This window comes from Salmo salar, chromosome 16 (assembly GCF_965601325.2).
Source record: "Salmo salar chromosome 16, fSalSal1, whole genome shotgun sequence".
Classification (NCBI taxonomy): domain Eukaryota; kingdom Metazoa; phylum Chordata; class Actinopteri; order Salmoniformes; family Salmonidae; genus Salmo; species Salmo salar.
Genome location: NC_138306.1, coordinates 56979520 through 57003754, shown reverse-complemented (window position 1 = coordinate 57003754; position 24235 = coordinate 56979520). Strand labels below are relative to the sequence as shown.

Here is a 24235-nt window from a genome sequence, read left to right as displayed (position 1 = left end):
TCTCAGCCCCCCCACACACACTCTCAGCCCCCCCACACACACTCTCAGCCCCCCCACACACACTCTCAGCCCCCCCACACACACTCTCAGCCCCCCCACACACACTCTCAGCCCCCCCACACACACTCTCAGCCCCCCCACACACACTCTCAGCCCCCCCACACACACTCTCAGCCCCCCCACACACACTCTCAGCCCCCCCACACACACTCTCAGCCCCCCCACACACACTCTCAGCCCCCCCACACACACTCTCAGCCCCCCCACACACACTCTCAGCCCCCCCACACACACTCTCAGCCCCCCACACACACTCTCAGCCCCCCCACACACACTCTCAGCCCCCCCACACACACTCTCAGCCCCCCCACACACACTCTCAGCCCCCCCACACACACTCTCAGCCCCCCCACACACACTCTCAGCCCCCCCACACACTCTCAGCCCCCCACACACACTCTCAGCCCCCCCACACACACTCTCAGCCCCCCCACACACACTCTCAGCCCCCCCACACACACTCTCAGCCCCCCCACACACACTCTCAGCCCCCCCACACACACTCTCAGCCCCCCCACACACACTCTCAGCCCCCCACACACACTCTCAGCCCCCCCACACACACTCTCAGCCCCCCCACACACACTCTCAGCCCCCCACACACACTCTCAGCCCCCCCACACACACTCTCAGCCCCCCCACACACACTCTCAGCCCCCCCACACACACTCTCAGCCCCCCCACACACACTCTCAGCCCCCCCACACACACTCTCAGCCCCCCCACACACACTCTCAGCCCCCCCACACACACTCTCAGCCCCCCCACACACACTCTCAGCCCCCCCACACACACTCTCAGCCCCCCCACACACACTCTCAGCCCCCCCACACACACTCTCAGCCCCCCCACACACACTCTCAGCCCCCCCACACACACTCTCAGCCCCCCCACACACACTCTCAGCCCCCCACACACACTCTCAGCCCCCCACACACACTCTCAGCCCCCCCACACACACTCTCAGCCCCCCCACACACACTCTCAGCCCCCCCACACACACTCTCAGCCCCCCCACACACACTCTCAGCCCCCCCCACACACACTCTCAGCCCCCCCCACACACACTCTCAGCCCCCCCACACACACTCTCAGCCCCCCCACACACACTCTCAGCCCCCCCACACACACTCTCAGCCCCCCCACACACACTCTCAGCCCCCCACACACACTCTCAGCCCCCCCACACACACTCTCAGCCCCCCCACACACACTCTCAGCCCCCCCACACACACTCTCAGCCCCCCACACACACTCTCAGCCCCCCCACACACTCTCAGCCCCCCCACACACACTCTCAGCCCCCCACACACACTCTCAGCCCCCCACACACACTCTCAGCCCCCCCACACACACTCTCAGCCCCCCCACACACACTCTCAGCCCCCCACACACACTCTCAGCCCCCCCACACACACTCTCAGCCCCCCCACACACACTCTCAGCCCCCCCACACACACTCTCAGCCCCCCCACACACACTCTCAGCCCCCCCACACACACTCTCAGCCCCCCCACACACACTCTCAGCCCCCCCACACACACTCTCAGCCCCCCCACACACACTCTCAGCCCCCCACACACACTCTCAGCCCCCCCACACACTCTCAGCCCACACCACTCTCAGCCCCAACACACTCTCAGCCCCCCCACACACACTCTCAGCCCCCCCACACACACTCTCAGCCCCCCACACACACTCTCAGCCCCCCCACACACACTCTCAGCCCCCCCACACACACTCTCAGCCCCCCACACACACTCTCAGCCCCCCCACACACACTCTCAGCCCCCCCACACACACTCTCAGCCCCCCACACACACTCTCAGCCCCCCCACACACACTCTCAGCCCCCCCACACACACTCTCAGCCCCCCCACACACACTCTCAGCCCCCCACACACACTCTCAGCCCCCCCACACACACTCTCAGCCCCCCCACACACACTCTCAGCCCCCCCACACACACTCTCAGCCCCCCCACACACACTCTCAGCCCCCCCACACACACTCTCAGCCCCCCCACACACACTCTCAGCCCCCCCACACACACTCTCAGCCCCCCCACACACACTCTCAGCCCCCCCCACACACACTCTCAGCCCCCCCACACACTCTCAGCCCCCCCACACACACTCTCAGCCCCCCCACACACACTCTCAGCCCCCCCCACACACACTCTCAGCCCCAACACACTCTCAGCCCCCCCACACACTCTCAGCCCCCCCACACACTCTCAGCCCACACACACTCTCAGCCCCAACACACTCTCAGCCCCCCCACACCCACTCTCAGCCCCCCACACACACTCTCAGCCCCCCCACACACACTCTCAGCCCCCCCACACACACTCTCAGCCCCCCCACACACACTCTCAGCCCCCCCACACACACTCTCAGCCCCCCCACACACACTCTCAGCCCCCCCACACACACTCTCAGCCCCCCCACACACACTCTCAGCCCCCCCACACACACTCTCAGCCCCCCCACACACACTCTCAGCCCCCACACACTCTCAGCCCCCCCACACACTCTCAGCCCCCCCACACACACTCTCAGCCCCACACACACTCTCAGCCCCCCCACACACACTCTCAGCCCCCCCACACACACTCTCAGCCCCCCCACACACACTCTCAGCCCCCCCACACACACTCTCAGCCCCCCCACACACACTCTCAGCCCCCCCACACACACTCTCAGCCCCCCCACACACACTCTCAGCCCCCCAACACACTCTCAGCCCCCCCACACACACTCTCAGCCCCCCCACACACACTCTCAGCCCCCCCACACACACTCTCAGCCCCCCCACACACACTCTCAGCCCCCCCACACACACTCTCAGCCCCCCACACACACTCTCAGCCCCCCCACACACACTCTCAGCCCCCCCACACACACTCTCAGCCCCCCCACACACACTCTCAGCCCCCCCACACACACTCTCAGCCCCCCCCACACACACTCTCAGCCCCCCCACACACACTCTCAGCCCCCCCACACACACTCTCAGCCCCCCCACACACACTCTCAGCCCCCCCACACACACTCTCAGCCCCCCACACACACTCTCAGCCCCCCCACACACACTCTCAGCCCCCCCACACACACTCTCAGCCCCCCCACACACACTCTCAGCCCCCCCCACACACACTCTCAGCCCCCCCACACACACTCTCAGCCCCCCCACACACACTCTCAGCCCCCCCACACACACTCTCAGCCCCAACACACTCTCAGCCCCCCCACACACACTCTCAGCCCCCCCACACACTCTCAGCCCCCCCACACACTCTCAGCCCCCCCACACACACTCTCAGCCCCCCCACACACACTCTCAGCCCCCCACACACACTCTCAGCCCCCCCACACACACTCTCAGCCCCCCCACACACACTCTCAGCCCCCCCACACACACTCTCAGCCCCCCCACACACACTCTCAGCCCCCCCACACACACTCTCAGCCCCCCCACACACACTCTCAGCCCCCCCACACACACTCTCAGCCCCCCCACACACACTCTCAGCCCCCCCACACACACTCTCAGCCCCCCCACACACACTCTCAGCCCCCCCACACACACTCTCAGCCCCCCCACACACACTCTCAGCCCCCCACACACACTCTCAGCCCCCCCACACACTCTCAGCCCCCCCACACACACTCTCAGCCCCCCCACACACACTCTCAGCCCCCCCACACACACTCTCAGCCCCCCCACACACACTCTCAGCCCCCCCACACACACTCTCAGCCCCCCCACACACACTCTCAGCCCCCCCACACACACTCTCAGCCCCCCCACACACACTCTCAGCCCCCCCACACACACTCTCAGCCCCCCCACACACACTCTCAGCCCCCCCACACACACTCTCAGCCCCCCCACACACACTCTCAGCCCCCCCACACACACTCTCAGCCCCCCCACACACTCTCAGCCCCACACACACTCTCAGCCCCCCCACACACACTCTCAGCCCCCCCACACACACTCTCAGCCCCCCCACACACACTCTCAGCCCCCCACACACACTCTCAGCCCCCCCACACACTCTCAGCCCCCCCACACACACTCTCAGCCCCCCCACACACACTCTCAGCCCCCCACACACACTCTCAGCCCCCCCACACACACTCTCAGCCCCCCCACACACACTCTCAGCCCCCCCACACACACTCTCAGCCCCCCCACACACACTCTCAGCCCCCCCACACACACTCTCAGCCCCCCACACACACTCTCAGCCCCCCCACACACACTCTCAGCCCCCCCACACACTCTCAGCCCCCACACACACTCTCAGCCCCCCCACACACTCTCAGCCCCCCCACACACACTCTCAGCCCCCCCACACACACTCTCAGCCCCCCCACACACACTCTCAGCCCCCCCACACACACTCTCAGCCCCCCCACACACACTCTCAGCCCCCCCACACACACTCTCAGCCCCCCCACACACACTCTCAGCCCCCCCACACACACTCTCAGCCCCCCCACACACACTCTCAGCCCCCCCACACACACTCTCAGCCCCCCCACACACACTCTCAGCCCCCCCACACACACTCTCAGCCCCCCCACACACACTCTCAGCCCCCCACACACACTCTCAGCCCCCCCACACACACTCTCAGCCCCCCCACACACACTCTCAGCCCCCCCACACACACTCTCAGCCCCCCCACACACACTCTCAGCCCCCCACACACACTCTCAGCCCCCCCACACACACTCTCAGCCCCCCCACACACACTCTCAGCCCCCCCACACACACTCTCAGCCCCCCCACACACACTCTCAGCCCCCCCACACACACTCTCAGCCCCCCCACACACACTCTCAGCCCCCCCACACACACTCTCAGCCCCCCCACACACACTCTCAGCCCCCCACACACACTCTCAGCCCCCCCACACACACTCTCAGCCCCCCCACACACACTCTCAGCCCCCCCACACACACTCTCAGCCCCCCCACACACACTCTCAGCCCCCCCACACACACTCTCAGCCCCCCACACACACTCTCAGCCCCCCCACACACACTCTCAGCCCCCCCACACACACTCTCAGCCCCCCCACACACACTCTCAGCCCCCCCACACACACTCTCAGCCCCCCCACACACACTCTCAGCCCCCCCACACACACTCTCAGCCCCCCCCACACACACTCTCAGCCCCCCCACACACACTCTCAGCCCCCCCACACACACTCTCAGCCCCCCCCACACACACTCTCAGCCCCCCCACACACACTCTCAGCCCCCCCACACACACTCTCAGCCCCCCCACACACACTCTCAGCCCCCCCACACACACTCTCAGCCCCCCCACACACACTCTCAGCCCCCCACACACACTCTCAGCCCCCCCACACACACTCTCAGCCCCCCCACACACACTCTCAGCCCCCCCACACACACTCTCAGCCCCCCCACACACACTCTCAGCCCCCCCACACACACTCTCAGCCCCCCCACACACACTCTCAGCCCCCCCACACACACTCTCAGCCCCCCACACACACTCTCAGCCCCCCCACACACACTCTCAGCCCCCCCACACACACTCTCAGCCCCCCCACACACACTCTCAGCCCCCCCACACACACTCTCAGCCCCCCCACACACACTCTCAGCCCCCCCACACACACTCTCAGCCCCCCCACACACACTCTCAGCCCCCCCACACACACTCTCAGCCCCCCCACACACACTCTCAGCCCCCCCACACACACTCTCAGCCCCCCACACACACTCTCAGCCCCCCACACACACTCTCAGCCCCCCCACACACACTCTCAGCCCCCCCACACACACTCTCAGCCCCCCCACACACACTCTCAGCCCCCCCACACACACTCTCAGCCCCCCCACACACACTCTCAGCCCCCCCACACACACTCTCAGCCCCCCCACACACACTCTCAGCCCCCCCACACACACTCTCAGCCCCCCCACACACACTCTCAGCCCCCCCACACACACTCTCAGCCCCCCCACACACACTCTCAGCCCCCCCACACACACTCTCAGCCCCCCCACACACACTCTCAGCCCCCCCACACACACTCTCAGCCCCCCCACACACACTCTCAGCCCCCCCACACACACTCTCAGCCCCCCCACACACACTCTCAGCCCCCCACACACACTCTCAGCCCCCCCACACACACTCTCAGCCCCCCCACACACACTCTCAGCCCCCCCACACACACTCTCAGCCCCCCCACACACACTCTCAGCCCCCCCACACACACTCTCAGCCCCCCACACACACTCTCAGCCCCCCCACACACACTCTCAGCCCCCCCACACACACTCTCAGCCCCCCCACACACACTCTCAGCCCCCCCACACACACTCTCAGCCCCCCCACACACACTCTCAGCCCCCCCACACACACTCTCAGCCCCCCCACACACACTCTCAGCCCCCCCACACACACTCTCAGCCCCCCCACACACACTCTCAGCCCCCCCACACACACTCTCAGCCCCCCCACACACACTCTCAGCCCCCCCACACACACTCTCAGCCCCCCCACACACACTCTCAGCCCCCCCACACACACTCTCAGCCCCCCCACACACACTCTCAGCCCCCCCACACACACTCTCAGCCCCCCCACACACACTCTCAGCCCCCCCACACACACTCTCAGCCCCCCCACACACACTCTCAGCCCCCCCACACACACTCTCAGCCCCCCCACACACACTCTCAGCCCCCCCACACACACTCTCAGCCCCCCACACACACTCTCAGCCCCCCCACACACACTCTCAGCCCCCCCACACACACTCTCAGCCCCCCCACACACACTCTCAGCCCCCCCACACACACTCTCAGCCCCCCCACACACACTCTCAGCCCCCCCACACACACTCTCAGCCCCCCACACACACTCTCAGCCCCCCACACACACTCTCAGCCCCCCCACACACACTCTCAGCCCCCCCACACACACTCTCAGCCCCCCCACACACACTCTCAGCCCCCCCACACACACTCTCAGCCCCCCCACACACACTCTCAGCCCCCCCACACACACTCTCAGCCCCCCCACACACACTCTCAGCCCCAACACACTCTCAGCCCCCCACACACTCTCAGCCCCCCCACACACACTCTCAGCCCCCCCACACACACTCTCAGCCCCCCCACACACACTCTCAGCCCCCCCACACACACTCTCAGCCCCCCCACACACACTCTCAGCCCCCCCACACACACTCTCAGCCCCCCCACACACACTCTCAGCCCCCCCACACACACTCTCAGCCCCCCCACACACACTCTCAGCCCCCCCACACACACTCTCAGCCCCCCCACACACACTCTCAGCCCCCCCACACACACTCTCAGCCCCCCCACACACACTCTCAGCCCCCCCACACACACTCTCAGCCCCCCCACACACACTCTCAGCCCCCCCACACACACTCTCAGCCCCCCCACACACACTCTCAGCCCCCCCACACACACTCTCAGCCCCCCCACACACACTCTCAGCCCCCCCACACACACTCTCAGCCCCCCACACACACTCTCAGCCCCCCCACACACACTCTCAGCCCCCCCACACACACTCTCAGCCCCCCCACACACACTCTCAGCCCCCCCACACACACTCTCAGCCCCCCCACACACACTCTCAGCCCCCCCACACACACTCTCAGCCCCCCCACACACTCTCAGCCCCCCCACACACACTCTCAGCCCCCCCACACACACTCTCAGCCCCCCCACACACACTCTCAGCCCCCCCACACACACTCTCAGCCCCCCCACACACACTCTCAGCCCCCCCACACACACTCTCAGCCCCCCACACACACTCTCAGCCCCCCCACACACACTCTCAGCCCCCCCACACACACTCTCAGCCCCCCCACACACACTCTCAGCCCCCCCACACACACTCTCAGCCCCCCCACACACACTCTCAGCCCCCCCACACACACTCTCAGCCCCCCCACACACACTCTCAGCCCCCCCACACACACTCTCAGCCCCCCCACACACACTCTCAGCCCCCCCACACACACTCTCAGCCCCCCCACACACACTCTCAGCCCCCCCCACACACACTCTCAGCCCCCCCACACACACTCTCAGCCCCCCCACACACACTCTCAGCCCCCCCCACACACTCTCAGCCCCCCACACACACTCTCAGCCCCCCCACACACACTCTCAGCCCCCCCACACACACTCTCAGCCCCCCCACACACACTCTCAGCCCCCCCACACACACTCTCAGCCCCCCCCACACACACTCTCAGCCCCAACACACTCTCAGCCCCCCCACACACACTCTCAGCCCCCCCACACACACTCTCAGCCCCCCCACACACACTCTCAGCCCCCCCACACACACTCTCAGCCCCCCCACACACACTCTCAGCCCCCCCACACACACTCTCAGCCCCCCCACACACACTCTCAGCCCCCCCACACACACTCTCAGCCCCCCCACACACACTCTCAGCCCCCCACACACACTCTCAGCCCCCCCACACACACTCTCAGCCCCCCCACACACACTCTCAGCCCCCCCACACACACTCTCAGCCCCCCCACACACTCTCAGCCCCCCCACACACACTCTCAGCCCCCCCACACACACTCTCAGCCCCCCCACACACACTCTCAGCCCCCCCACACACACTCTCAGCCCCCCCACACACACTCTCAGCCCCCCCACACACACTCTCAGCCCCCCCACACACACTCTCAGCCCCCCCACACACACTCTCAGCCCCCCCACACACACTCTCAGCCCCCCCACACACACTCTCAGCCCCCCCACACACACTCTCAGCCCCCCCACACACACTCTCAGCCCCCCCACACACACTCTCAGCCCCCCCACACACACTCTCAGCCCCCCCACACACACTCTCAGCCCCCCCACACACACTCTCAGCCCCCCCACACACACTCTCAGCCCCCCCACACACACTCTCAGCCCCCCCACACACACTCTCAGCCCCCCCACACACACTCTCAGCCCCCCCACACACACTCTCAGCCCCCCCCACACACACTCTCAGCCCCCCACACACACTCTCAGCCCCCCCACACACACTCTCAGCCCCCCCACACACACTCTCAGCCCCCCACACACACTCTCAGCCCCCCCACACACACTCTCAGCCCCCCCACACACACTCTCAGCCCCCCCCACACACTCTCAGCCCCCCCACACACACTCTCAGCCCCCCCACACACACTCTCAGCCCCCCCACACACACTCTCAGCCCCCCCACACACTCTCAGCCCCCCCACACACACTCTCAGCCCCCCCACACACACTCTCAGCCCCCCCACACACACTCTCAGCCCCCCCCACACACACTCTCAGCCCCCCCACACACACTCTCAGCCCCCCCACACACACTCTCAGCCCCCCCACACACACTCTCAGCCCCCCCACACACACTCTCAGCCCCCCCACACACACTCTCAGCCCCCCCACACACACTCTCAGCCCCCCCACACACACTCTCAGCCCCCCCACACACACTCTCAGCCCCCCCACACACACTCTCAGCCCCCCCACACACACTCTCAGCCCCCCCACACACACTCTCAGCCCCCCCACACACACTCTCAGCCCCCCACACACACTCTCAGCCCCCCCACACACACTCTCAGCCCCCCCACACACTCTCAGCCCCCCACACACACTCTCAGCCCCCCACACACACTCTCAGCCCCCCCACACACACTCTCAGCCCCCCCACACACACTCTCAGCCCCCCCACACACTCTCAGCCCCCCCACACACTCTCAGCCCCCCCACACACACTCTCAGCCCCCCCACACACACTCTCAGCCCCCCCACACACACTCTCAGCCCCCCCACACACTCTCAGCCCCCCCACACACACTCTCAGCCCCCCCACACACACTCTCAGCCCCCCCACACACACTCTCAGCCCCCCCACACACACTCTCAGCCCCCCCACACACACTCTCAGCCCCCCCACACACACTCTCAGCCCCCCCCACACACACACTCTCAGCCCCCCCACACACACTCTCAGCCCCCCCACACACACTCTCAGCCCCCCCCACACACACTCTCAGCCCCCCCCACACACACTCTCAGCCCCCCCACACACACTCTCAGCCCCCCCACACACACTCTCAGCCCCCCCACACACACTCTCAGCCCCCCCCACACACACTCTCAGCCCCCCACACACACTCTCAGCCCCCCCCACCCACACACACTCTCAGCCCCCCCACACACACTCTCAGCCCCCCCACACACACTCTCAGCCCCCCCACACACACTCTCAGCCCCCCCACACACACTCTCAGCCCCAACACACTCTCAGCCCCCCCACACACACTCTCAGCCCCCCCACACACACTCTCAGCCCCACACACACTCTCAGCCCCCCCACACACACTCTCAGCCCCCCACACACACTCTCAGCCCCCCCACACACACTCTCAGCCCCCCCACACACACTCTCAGCCCCCCCACACACACTCTCAGCCCCCCCACACACTCTCAGCCCCCCCACACACTCTCAGCCCCCCCACACACACTCTCAGCCCCCCCACACACACTCTCAGCCCCCCCACACACACTCTCAGCCCCCCCACACACACTCTCAGCCCCCCCACACACACTCTCAGCCCCCCCACACACACTCTCAGCCCCCCCACACACACTCTCAGCCCCCCCACACACACTCTCAGCCCCCCACACACACTCTCAGCCCCCCCACACACACTCTCAGCCCCCCCACACACACTCTCAGCCCCCCCACACACACTCTCAGCCCCCCCACACACACTCTCAGCCCCCCCACACACACTCTCAGCCCCCCCACACACACTCTCAGCCCCCCCACACACACTCTCAGCCCCCCCACACACACTCTCAGCCCCCCACACACACTCTCAGCCCCCCCACACACACTCTCAGCCCCCCCACACACTCTCAGCCCCCCCACACACACTCTCAGCCCCCCCACACACTCTCAGCCCCCCCACACACACTCTCAGCCCCCCACACACACTCTCAGCCCCCCCACACACACTCTCAGCCCCCCCACACACACTCTCAGCCCCCCCACACACACTCTCAGCCCCCCCACACACACTCTCAGCCCCCCACACACACTCTCAGCCCCCCCACACACACTCTCAGCCCCCCCACACACACTCTCAGCCCCCCCACACACACTCTCAGCCCCCCCACACACACTCTCAGCCCCCCCACACACACTCTCAGCCCCCCACACACACTCTCAGCCCCCCCACACACACTCTCAGCCCCCCCACACACACTCTCAGCCCCCCCACACACACTCTCAGCCCCCCCACACACACTCTCAGCCCCCCCACACACACTCTCAGCCCCCCCACACACACTCTCAGCCCCCCCACACACACTCTCAGCCCCCCACACACACTCTCAGCCCCCCCAACACACTCTCAGCCCCCCCACACACACTCTCAGCCCCCCCACACACACTCTCAGCCCCCCCACACACACTCTCAGCCCCCCCACACACACTCTCAGCCCCCCCACACACACTCTCAGCCCCCCACACACACTCTCAGCCCCCCCACACACACTCTCAGCCCCCCCACACACACTCTCAGCCCCCCCACACACACTCTCAGCCCCCCACACACACTCTCAGCCCCCCCACACACACTCTCAGCCCCCCACACACACTCTCAGCCCCCCCACACACACTCTCAGCCCCCCACACACACTCTCAGCCCCCCCACACACACTCTCAGCCCCCCACACACACTCTCAGCCCCCCCACACACACTCTCAGCCCCCCCCACACACACTCTCAGCCCCCACACACACTCTCAGCCCCCCCACACACACTCTCAGCCCCCCCACACACACTCTCAGCCCCCACACACACTCTCAGCCCCCCACACACACTCTCAGCCCCCCCACACACACTCTCAGCCCCCCCACACACACTCTCAGCCCCCCCACACACACTCTCAGCCCCCCCACACACACTCTCAGCCCCCCCACACACACTCTCAGCCCCCCCACACACACTCTCAGCCCCCCCACACACACTCTCAGCCCCCCCACACACACTCTCAGCCCCCCCACACACACTCTCAGCCCCCCCACACACACTCTCAGCCCCCCCACACACACTCTCAGCCCCCCCACACACACTCTCAGCCCCCCCACACACACTCTCAGCCCCCCCACACACACTCTCAGCCCCCCCACACACACTCTCAGCCCCCCCACACACACTCTCAGCCCCCCCACACACACTCTCAGCCCCCCCACACACACTCTCAGCCCCCCACACACACTCTCAGCCCCCCCACACACTCTCAGCCCCCCCACACACACTCTCAGCCCCCCCACACACACTCTCAGCCCCCCCACACACACTCTCAGCCCCCCCACACACACTCTCAGCCCCCCCACACACACTCTCAGCCCCCCCACACACACTCTCAGCCCCCCCACACACACTCTCAGCCCCCCCACACACACTCTCAGCCCCCCCACACACACACTCTCAGCCCCCCCACACACTCTCAGCCCCCCACACACACTCTCAGCCCCCCACACACACTCTCAGCCCCCCCACACACACTCTCAGCCCCCCCACACACACTCTCAGCCCCCCCACACACACTCTCAGCCCCCCCACACACACTCTCAGCCCCCCCACACACTCTCAGCCCCCCCACACACACTCTCAGCCCCCCCACACACACTCTCAGCCCCCCCACACACATCTCAGCCCCCCCACACACACTCTCAGCCCCCCCACACACACTCTCAGCCCCCCCACACACACTCTCAGCCCCCCCACACACACTCTCAGCCCCCCCACACACTCTCAGCCCCCCCACACACACTCTCAGCCCCCCCACACACACTCTCAGCCCCCCCACACACACTCTCAGCCCCCCCACACACACTCTCAGCCCCCCCACACACACTCTCAGCCCCCCCACACACACTCTCAGCCCCCCCACACACACTCTCAGCCCCCCCCACACACACTCTCAGCCCCCCCACACACACTCTCAGCCCCCCCACACACACTCTCAGCCCCCCCACACCCACTCTCAGCCCCCCCCACACACACTCTCAGCCCCCCCACACACACTCTCAGCCCCCCCACACACACTCTCAGCCCCCCCACACACACTCTCAGCCCCCCCACACACACTCTCAGCCCCCCCACACACACTCTCAGCCCCCCCACACACACTCTCAGCCCCCCACACACACTCTCAGCCCCCCCACACACACTCTCAGCCCCCCCACACACACTCTCAGCCCCCCCACACACACTCTCAGCCCCCCACACACACTCTCAGCCCCCCCACACACACTCTCAGCCCCCCCACACACACTCTCAGCCCCCCCACACACACTCTCAGCCCCCCCACACACACTCTCAGCCCCCCCCACACACTCTCAGCCCCCCCACACACTCTCAGCCCCCCCACACACACTCTCAGCCCCCCCACACACACTCTCAGCCCCCCCACACACACTCTCAGCCCCCCCACACACACTCTCAGCCCCCCCACACACACTCTCAGCCCCCCCACACACACTCTCAGCCCCCCCACACACACTCTCAGCCCCCCCACACACACTCTCAGCCCCCCCACACACACTCTCAGCCCCCCCACACACACTCTCAGCCCCCCCACACACACTCTCAGCCCCCCCACACACACTCTCAGCCCCCCCCACACACACTCTCAGCCCCCCCCACACACACTCTCAGCCCCCCCACACACACACTCTCAGCCCCCCCCACACACACACTCTCAGCCCCCCCACACACACTCTCAGCCCCCCAACACACTCTCAGCCCCCCCACACCCACTCTCAGCCCCCCCCACACACTCACTCTCAGCCCCCCACACACACTCTCAGCCCCCCCACACACACTCTCAGCCCCCCCACACACACTCTCAGCCCCCCCACACACACTCTCAGCCCCCCCCACACACACTCTCAGCCCCCCAACACACTCTCAGCCCCCCCACACACACTCTCAGCCCCCCACACACACTCTCAGCCCCCCCCCACACACTATCAGTCCCCCCACACACACTCTCAGCCCCCACTCACACTCTCAGCCCCCTCCACACACATTATCAGCCCCCCCACACACACTCTCAGCCCACCCACACACTATCAGCCCCCCCGCACACTCTCAGCCCCCCCACACACTCTCAGCCCCCCCACACACTCTCAGCCCCCCCACACAAACTCTCAGCCCCCCCACACAAACTCTCAGCCCCCCCACACACACTCTCAGCCCCCCCACACACTCTCAGCCCCCCCACACAAACTCTCAGCCCCCCATACACACACTCTCAGCCCCCCCACACACACTCTCAGCCCCCCCCACACACACTCTCAGCCCCAACACACTCTCAGCCCCCCCAATCACACACTCTCAGCCCCCCCCACACACTCTCAGCCCCCCCACACACACTCTCAGCCCCCCCACACACACTCTCAGCCCCCCCACACACCACTCTCAGCCCCCCCCACACACACACTCTCAGCCCCCCCCACACACACTCTCAGCCCCAACACACTCTCAGCCCCCCCCCACACACTCTCAGCCCCCCCCACACACTCTCAGCCCCCCCACACACACACTCTCAGCCCCCCCACACACACACTCTCAGCCCCCCCCACACACACTCTCAGCCCCCCCCCACACACTCTCAGCCCCCCCCACACACACTCTCAGCCCCCCCACACACACTCTCAGCCCCCCAACACACTCTCAGCCCCCCCAACACACTCTCAGCTCCCCCCCACACACACACACTCAGCCCCAACACACTGTCAGCCCCCCCACACTCACTCTCAGCCCCCCACAACACTCTCAGCCCCCCACACACACTCTCAGCCCCCCACAACACACTTTCAGCCCCCCCACACACACTCTCAGCCCCCCCCACACACACTCTCAGCCCCCCCACACACACTCTCAGCCCCCCCACACACACTCTCAGCCCCCAACACACTCTCAGCCCCCCCACACACTCTCAGCCCCACCACACACACACTCTCAGCCCCCCCACACACACACTCTCAGCCCCCCCACACACACTCGCAGCCCCAACACACTCTCAGCCCCCCCCCACACACACTCTCAGCCCCCCCCACACACTCTCAGCCCCCCCACACACACTCTCAGCCCCAACACACTCTCAGCCTCCCCCACACACACTCTCAGCCCCCCCCCCCCACACACACTCTCATCCCCCCCACACACTCTCATCCCCCCCACACACACTCTAAGCCCCCCCCCACACACACACTCTCAGCCCCCCCACACACACACTCTCAGCCCCCCCCACACACACTCTCAGCCCCCCCACACACACACTCTCAGCCCCCCCCCAACACACTCTCAGCCCCCCCACACACACACTCTCAGCCCCCCCCCCCCACACACACTCTCAGCCCCCCCACACACACACTCTCAGCCCCCCCCCCCCCCCCCCCCCCCAACACACTCTCAGCCCCCCCACACCAACTCTCCCACGTACTGCTGGAAGCACCGGGTTATCATGATTGAAACATTCTCCTGCATAAGTCGCACACTCCGCTCCCCTTTACTCACGTAGAGTCCAGAGTGTCTGTCACCGAAGAAGGGAAAAGCTACAGAGATCTCCAGCAGCCCCGAGCCGCCATCATCCTGGGAGATGGTTTGGGAGTCCCCCCAGTCCTGGCCGAAAGGGTAGAAGTCTTCCAGGGGTACCACCGATTCGACCGTCCCAGGGAGGAGCAGCAGGTTCAGGCAGAGCAGGGTGCAGAGGCAGGGTAGCAGGGCTCCAGGTACAGGCATCTTCACCATGGCCCTCAGACTCTCAGCTTCAGCCTCTAGGCAGGCAGCAGAACAGGAGGACAGGAGAGGACAGGAGAGGACAGTATCTCGTCTTCTACACCAGCAGCTCTTTAAATCTTCAGTGTTGTGACTCTCTCTTTCTCTCTCTGTCCTTCTTCCTTTCTCTCTCCCAGGGAATGAGGTGACAGGGACAGTCACAGCAGGCAGAGGGTATCAGAGGGTATCAGAGGGTAGGGTAGCAGAACACCTAGGGTATCAGAGGGTAGGGTAGAAGAACACCTGGGGTATCAGCAAAATAGGAGAGCAGGAACCTTTCACAGCTGCAGCAACAGCAGCCCTTTAAATCTCCTGCGTTGTCTTGCGCTCTCTCTCTCTCTCTCTCTCTCTCTCTCTCTCTCTCTCTCTCTCTCTCTCTCTCTCTCTCTCTCTCTCTCTCTCTCTCTCTCTCTCTCTCTTAGTTGTGCTGTTTGTCTGAGACAAGGGGATAGATTCCTTGCCTTGCTGGTTGCTTCGTTGGTTTGTAAAGCTGTGCTGCTGCTTCGTCTCACAGAAATCAAATGAGGGAAAGACTGAAAGAAAAGGGGGAGCAGAGTTAAAAAAATAAAAATAAATTATATATTTTTTTTTTACAATCCCAGCGATTTGGTCCCTGATGGTTAGGGTTAGAAATATCTTCAATAAAAGCTCTATTCTGCCTGCCAAAGGAGTTCTTTCAGCTCTGCTAGGCCCCACCCCCCCTTGGGATTCACTACCTCGCATAATGAGTGAATGTCGGCCAATGGTATAGCAGAGGGCCGGTAACTGGATAACCACTGGGCGGACCTATGATAATCAAAGGAGTGCTTTAGAAACTCTGACAAGGCTTCTCCCTCTCCTCTTTGGCTTAACCCTTTACTCTGAGTCTGTACAGATAATGTACCTTTAGCATGTCAGACTGAACAGGTTACACACTTCACCGCGGACAGTTTTCCTCTCATCTTATCTTGACTCTGTACATCTACCTAGGCATACCAGAGTATGTTTAAACCAGGTAATAACATGACTATATACAGGGGGTACCAGTACCGAGTTGACGTGTAGGGGTACGAGGTAATAACATGGCTATATACAGGGGGTACCAGTACCGAGTTGATGTGTAGGGGTATGAGGTAATAACAGGAGTATGAGGTAATAGCAAGGGTACCCGGTAATAACAGGGGTATGAGGTAATAACAGGGGTACCAGGCAATAACAGGGGTATGAGGTAATAACAGGGGTACCAGGCAATAACAGGGGTATGAGGTAATAACAGGGGTACCAGGCAATAACAGGGGTATGAGGTAATAACAGGGGTATGAGGCAATAACAGGGGTATGAGGTAATAACAGGGGTATGAGGTAATAACAGGGGTACCAGGTAATAACAGGGGTATGAGGTAATAACAGGGGTATGACGTAATAACAGGGGTATGAGGTAATAACAGGGGTACCAGGCAATAACAGGGGTATGAAGTAATAACAGGGGTACGAGGTAATAACAGGGGTACCAGGCAATAACAGGGGTATGAGGTAATAACAGGGGTATGAGGTAATAACAGGGGTACCAGGCAATAACAGGGGTACCAGGCAATAACAGGGGTGTGAGGTAATAACAGGGGTATGAGGTAATAACAGGGGTATGAGGTAATAACAGGGGTACGAGGTAATAACAGGGGTATGAAGTAATAACAGGGGTATGAGGTAATAACAGGGGTACCAGGTAATAACAGGGGTACCAGGTAATAACAGGGGTACCAGGTAATAACAGGGGTACCCGGTAATAACAGGGGTATTTTTATTTATTTATTTATTTTATTTCACCTTTATTTAACCAGGTAGGCAAGTTGAGAACAAGTTCTCATTTACAATTGCGAGCTGGCCAAGAATAAAGCAAAGCAGTTCGACACATACAACAACACAGAGTTACACATGGAGTAAAACAAACATACAGTCAATAATACAGTAGAAAAATACGTCTATATACAATGTGAGCAAATGAGGTGAGATAAGGGAGGTAAAGGCAAAAAAATGCCATGGTGGCGAAGTAAATACAATATAGCAAGTAAAACACTGGAATCGTTGATTTGTAGTAGAAGAAAGTGCTAAGTAGAAATTGAAATAATGGGGTGCAAAGGAGCAAAATAAATACATAAATAAATACAGTAGGGGAAGCGGTAGTTGTATGGGCTAAATTATAGATGGGCTATGTACAGGTGCAGTGATCTGTGAGCTGCTCTGACAGCTGGTGCTTAAAGCTAGTGAGGGAGATATGAGTCTCCAGCTTCAGAGATTTTTGCAGTTCGTTCCAGTCATTGGCAGCAGAGAACTGGAAGGAGAGACGACCAAAGGAGGAGTTGGCTTTAGGGGTGACCAGAGAGATATACCTGTTGGAGCGCGTGCAACAGGTGGGTGCTGCTATGGTGACCAGTGAGCGGAGATACGGGGGGACTTTACCTAGCAGGGTCTTGTAGATGACCTGGAGCCAGTGGCTTTGGCGACGAGTATGAAGCGAGGGCCAGCCGATGAGAGCGTACAGGTCGCAGTGGTGGGTAGTATATGGGGCTTTGGTGACAAAACGGATGGCACTGTGATAGACTGCATCCAGTTTGTTGAGTAGGGTAATGACATCGCCGAAGTCGAGGATCGGTAGGATGGTCAGTTTTACGAGGGTATGTTTGGCAGCATGAGTGAAGGATGCTTTGTTGCGAAATAGGAAGCCAATTCTAGATTTAACTTTGGATTGGAGATGTTTGATGAGAGTCTGGAAGGAGAGTTTACAGTCTAACCAGACACCTAGGTATTTGTAGTTGTCCACATATTCTAAGTCAGAACCGTCTAGAGTAGTGATGCTGGACAGGCGGGCAGGTGCAGGCAGCGATCGGTTGAAGAGCATGCATTTAGTTTTACTTGTATTTAAGAGCAGTTGGAGGCCACGGAAGGAGAGTTGTATGGCATTGAAGCTCGTCTGGAGAGTAGTTAACACAGTGTCCAAAGAAGGGCCAGAAGTATACAGAATGGTGTCGTCTGTGTAGAGGTGGATCAGAGACTCACCAGCAGCAAGAGCGACATCATTGATGTGTACAGAGAAAAGAGTTGGCCCAAGAATTGAACCCTGTGGCACCCCCATAGAAACTGCCAGAGGTCCAGACAACAGGCCCTCCGATTTGACACACTGAACTCTATCAGAGAAGTAGTTGGTGAACCAGGCAGGGCAGTCATTTGAGAAACCAAGGCTATTGAGTCTGCCGATGAGGATGTGGTGATTGACAGAGTCGAAGGCTTTGGCCAGGTCAATGAATACGGCTGCACAGTATTGTTTCTTATCGATGGAGGTTACGATATCGTTTACGACCTTGAGCGTGGCTGAGGTGCACCCATGACCAGCTCTGAAACCAGATTGCATAGCGGAGAAGGTGCGGTGGGATTCGAAATGGTCAGTAATCTGTTTGTTGACTTGGCTTTTGAAGACCTTAGAAAGGCAGGGTAGGATAGATATAGGTCTGTAGCAGTTTGGGTCAAGAGTGTCTCCTGCTTTGAAGAGGGGGATGACAGCAGCTGCTTTCCAATCTTTGGGAATCTCAGACGACATGAAAGAGAGGTTGAACAGGCTGGTAATAGGGGTTGCAACAATTTCGGCAGATAATTTTAGAAAGAAAGGGTCCAGATTGTCTAGCCCGGCTGATTTGTAGGGGTCCAGATTTTGCAGCTCTTTCAGAACATCAGCTGAACGGATTTGTTAGAAGGAGAAATGGGCGAGTAGCTTTGGGGGGTGCAGTAGTAACGTTCGTCGTATGGAGTGGACCAAACTGCAGCGGGTATATTTATCATCTTCTATTATTTGAAGGAAAAAAAACAACAAAACACTTACACAAAACAAACGACGAAAACAGTCCCGTAAGGTGCTCAGACTATACAAGGAACAACCACCCACAAACAGAAGAGAAAACTAACCCACTTAAATATGGCCTCCAATTAGAGTCAACGACAACCAGCTGGCTCTAATTGGAGGTCGTTCCAAAACCCAACATAGAAATAGAAAAACCAGAACAACACATAGAAATAGAAAATATAGAACATACACCAAAAACCCCGAAACACACAAAACAAACACCTCCTGCCACGCCCTGACCAAACTACAATAACAAACAACCGCTTTTACTGGTCAGGACGTGACAGCAGTGCTGTTGACTGCTGTAGGGGTAGCCAGGTGGAAAGCATGGCCAGCGGTAGAAAAATCCTTATTGAAATTCTCAATTATAGTGGATTTATCGGTGGTGACAGAGTTTCCTATCCTCAGTGCAGTGGGCAGCTGGGAGGAGGTGTTCTTATTCTCCATGGACTTTACAGTGTCCCAGAACCTTTTTGAGTTTGTGTTGCAGGAAGCAAATTTCTGCTTGAAAAAGCTAGCCTTGGCTTTTCTAACTGCCTGTGTATATTGGTTTCTAACTTCCCTGAAAAGTTGCATATCACGGGGGCTGTTCGATGCTAATGCAGAACGCCACAGGATGTTTTTGTGTTGGTTAAGGGCAGTCAGGTCTGGAGAGAACCAAGGGCTATATCTGTTCCTGGTTCTAAATTTCTTGAATGGGGGCATGCTTATTTAAGATGGGGAGGAATGCACTTTTAAAGAATAACCAGGCATCCTCTACTGACGGGATGGGGTCAATATCCTTCCAGGATACCCAGGCCAGGTCGATTAGAAAGGCTTGCTCACTGAAATGTTTCAGGGAGCGTTTGACAGTGATGAGTGGAGGTCGTTTGACCGCAGACCCATTATGGATGCAGGCAATGAGGCAGTGATCGCTGATATCTTGGTTGAAAACAGCAGAGGTGTATTTAGAGGGCAAGTTAGTTAGGATGATATCTATGAGGGTGCCCGTGTTTAAGGCTTTGGGGTTGTACCTGTTAGGTTCATTGATAAGTTGTGTGAGATTGAGGGCATCAAGCTTAGATTGTAGGATGGCTGGGGTGTTAAGCATGTCCCAGTTTAGGTCACCTAGTAGCACGAGCTCTGAAAATAGATGGGGGGCAATCAGTTCACATATGGTGTCCAGGGCACAGCTGAGGGCCGAGGGTGGTCTATAGCAGGCGGCAATGGGTATGAGGTAATAACAGGGGTACCAGGCAATAACAGGGGTACCAGGCAATAACAGGGGTATGAGGTAATAACAGGGGTATGAGGTAATAACAGGGGTACCAGGCAATAACAGGGGTACCAGGCAATAACAGGGGTACCAGGCAATAACAGGGGTATGAGGTAATAACAGGGGTAGAAGGTAATAACAGGGGTACGAGGTAATAACAGGGGTATGAGGTAATAACAGGGGTACGAGGTAATAACAGGGGTATGAGGTATTAACAGGGGTGGAAGGTAATAACAGGGATACGAGGTAATAACAGGGGTATGAGGTAATAACAGGGGTAGAAGGTAATAACAGGGGTACGAGGTAATAACAGGGGTATGAGGTAATAACAGGGGTACGAGGTAATAACAGGGGTATGAGGTATTAACAGGGGTAGAAGGTAATAACAGGGATACGAGGTAATAACAGGGGTATGAGGTAATAACAGGGGTAGAAGGTAATAACAGGGGTATGAGGTAATAACAGGGGTATGAGGTAATAACAGGGGTAGAAGGTAATAACAGGGGTATGAGGTAATAACAGGGGTACCAGGCAATAACAGGGGTATGAGGTAATAACAGGGGTACCAGGCAATAACAGGGGTATGAGGTAATAACAGGGGTATGAGGTAATAACAGGGGTATGAGGTAATAACAGGGGTAGAAGGTAATAACAGGGGTAGGAGGTAATAACAGGGGTATGAGGTAATAACAGGGGTATGAGGTAATAACAGGGATATGAGGTAATAACAGGGGTATGAGGTAATACCAGGGGTACCAGGTAATAACAGGGGTATGAGGTAATAACAGGGGTACCAGGCAATAACAGGGGTACGAGGTAATAACAGGGGTATGAGGTAATAACAGGGGTAGAAGGTAATAACAGGGGTATGAGGTAATAACAGGGGTACCAGGCAATAACAGGGGTATGAGGTAATAACAGGGGTATGAGGTAATAACAGGGGTACCAGGTAATAACAGGGGTATGAGGTAATAACAGGGGTATGAGGTAATAACAGGGGTAGAAGGTAATAACAGGGGTAGGAGGTAATAACAGGGGTACGAGGTAATAACAGGGATATGAGGTAATAACAGGGGTATGAGGTAATAACAGGGGTACCAGGTAATAACAGGGGTATGAGGTAATAACAGGGGTATGAGGTAATAACAGGGGTATGAGGTAATAACAGGGGTACGAGGTAATAACAGGGGTACGAGGTAATTGAGGTAGCTGTGTAGATATAGGTAGGGGTAAAGTAACTAGGCAACAGGAGAGATACATGTTATGTAGACTGTCCTTACTTTGGAAAGCTACCTCTACCTCTCCACTAAACCCTTTACCTTGTACAGCTAAATTAGCAAACCACAGGATAGGAAACAAACTATATTATAGGAAACAAACTTAACACAAAGTGGTTTATGATCAGTGAATAACAGTGCGCCAATTAACCAGCAAAACTCTGGGATCTTAAGTGTTTACAAATTTGTAATCTAGTGTACAAAATTGAAATGTATGACATATCATGCAAATTGCACACATACATTTGTATAATTTTTTTTATCAGGACATAACATATCATAGTACACAATTGGGCAGAGAGAGGGAGAGAGAGAGAGAGAGAGGGAAAGGGAAAGGGGGAGAGGGAGAGAGAGAGAGGGAGAAGGGGAGGGAGAGAGAGAGAGAGAGAGAGAGAGAGAGGGAAAGGGGGAGAGAGAGAGAGAGACAGAGGGCGGGGGAGGGGAGAGGGAGAGGGAGAGAGAGAGAGAGAGAGAGAGAGAGAGGAGAGGGAGAGGGGGAAAGGGGGAGAGGGAGAGAGAGGGAGGGGGGAGAGAGAGAGAGAGAGAGAGAGAGAGGGAAAGGGGGAGAGAGAGAGAGACAGAGGGCGGGGGAGGGGAGAGGGAGAGGGAGAGAGAGAGAGAGAGAGAGAGAGAGAGAGGGAGAGGGGGAAAGGGGGAGAGGGAGAGAGAGAGAGAGGGGAGGGGGAGAGGGAGAGAGAGAGAGAGAGAGAGAGGCTGCTGCAGGCAGTAACAGAGAGAGCAAAGGTCACAGCTTTCTCTTCCACAAAGAGGATCATTAACAAACTCAAAATGTGGAACACAAATAGGATCGTTGTGGTTTGTTCGTAGTGTTTACACACACACACACACACACACACACACACACACACACACACACACACACACACACACACACACACACACACACACACACACACACACACACACACACACACACACACACACACACTTGAACAGTTTCCAAAACAAAGGAACGTAGCGTCTAATGAATGAATACAAGCTGAATAAACCACTCAGTCTTTTCATATCTCACTTTTATTTGCCTCAAACATAAGCTCATTGTGTTCTGATAGAATAATAGAATGACTGTGTCAGCGTTGGACCTACACATAAAACTAATCAACAGGAATTGACAACAGTGCTATAAACCGTAGGTTATACGGTTTATACATCATTTCTCATTTCTCTGATATCAATTATCACCTTATGATTGGCTTAATCATTGAAAATTGAAATCGATACAAATTTGCAAATATTATATAATTTAAAAAAAAAATGACAGAAATAATTAATAAAAATGGTTATAAGGGTTTTAATGATGATAATTTGAATGATAAACTACATAAATACTAGCCATGCAGCAGTAAAGGTTTTACCACTGAGTTACAGAGGAAGGATTCTATGCTGTTAGACAAACCGAGACAACAGTAACATGATTAGGGTGTGTGTGTGTGTGTGTGTGTGTGTGTGTGTGTGTGTGTGTGTGTGTATGTGTGTGTGTATGTGCATGTGTGCGTGTGTGTGTGTGCCTGTCTATCTTCACATTGTGTTGTTGGACAAACCGAGACAACAACAGTAACAGACTTAGCAGCACCGTCTGGCCAGAACAAATCCTTAAAATAATCTGCCAGCTTCCAGCACAGCCAGAAACAGCACCTTCACTGCTTGTTGTTGGGGTTTCTCTGCAGATTACTGAAATCCAGTGTGTGTGTGTGTGTGTGTGTGTGTGTGTGTGTGTGTGTGTGGTTTTGGGCTTGTGTCTGCATGTCATTGTGTGTCTTGCGTACCTACGTGTATGTGAGTGTGTGTGTGTGTGTGTGTGTGTGTGTGTGTGTGTGTGTGTGTGTGGTGTGT

At 59.1% G+C, this 24235-nt stretch overlaps 1 protein-coding gene across 1 annotated transcript in view; it reads right to left on the bottom strand.

The window, feature by feature from the left end:
- The window catches only part of LOC106574124 (sushi, nidogen and EGF-like domains 1), a 125135-nt gene extending 108531 nt beyond the window's left edge, over positions 1–16604 (bottom strand). Inside the window, exon 1 of the mRNA XM_045697462.2 lies at positions 15719–16604. Within this exon, the coding sequence (XP_045553418.1) occupies positions 15719–15952 (234 nt within the window). The 5' untranslated portion in view covers positions 15953–16604. The remainder of the gene's footprint in view (positions 1–15718) is intronic.
- Positions 16605–24235: the final 7631 nt, after the last annotated feature.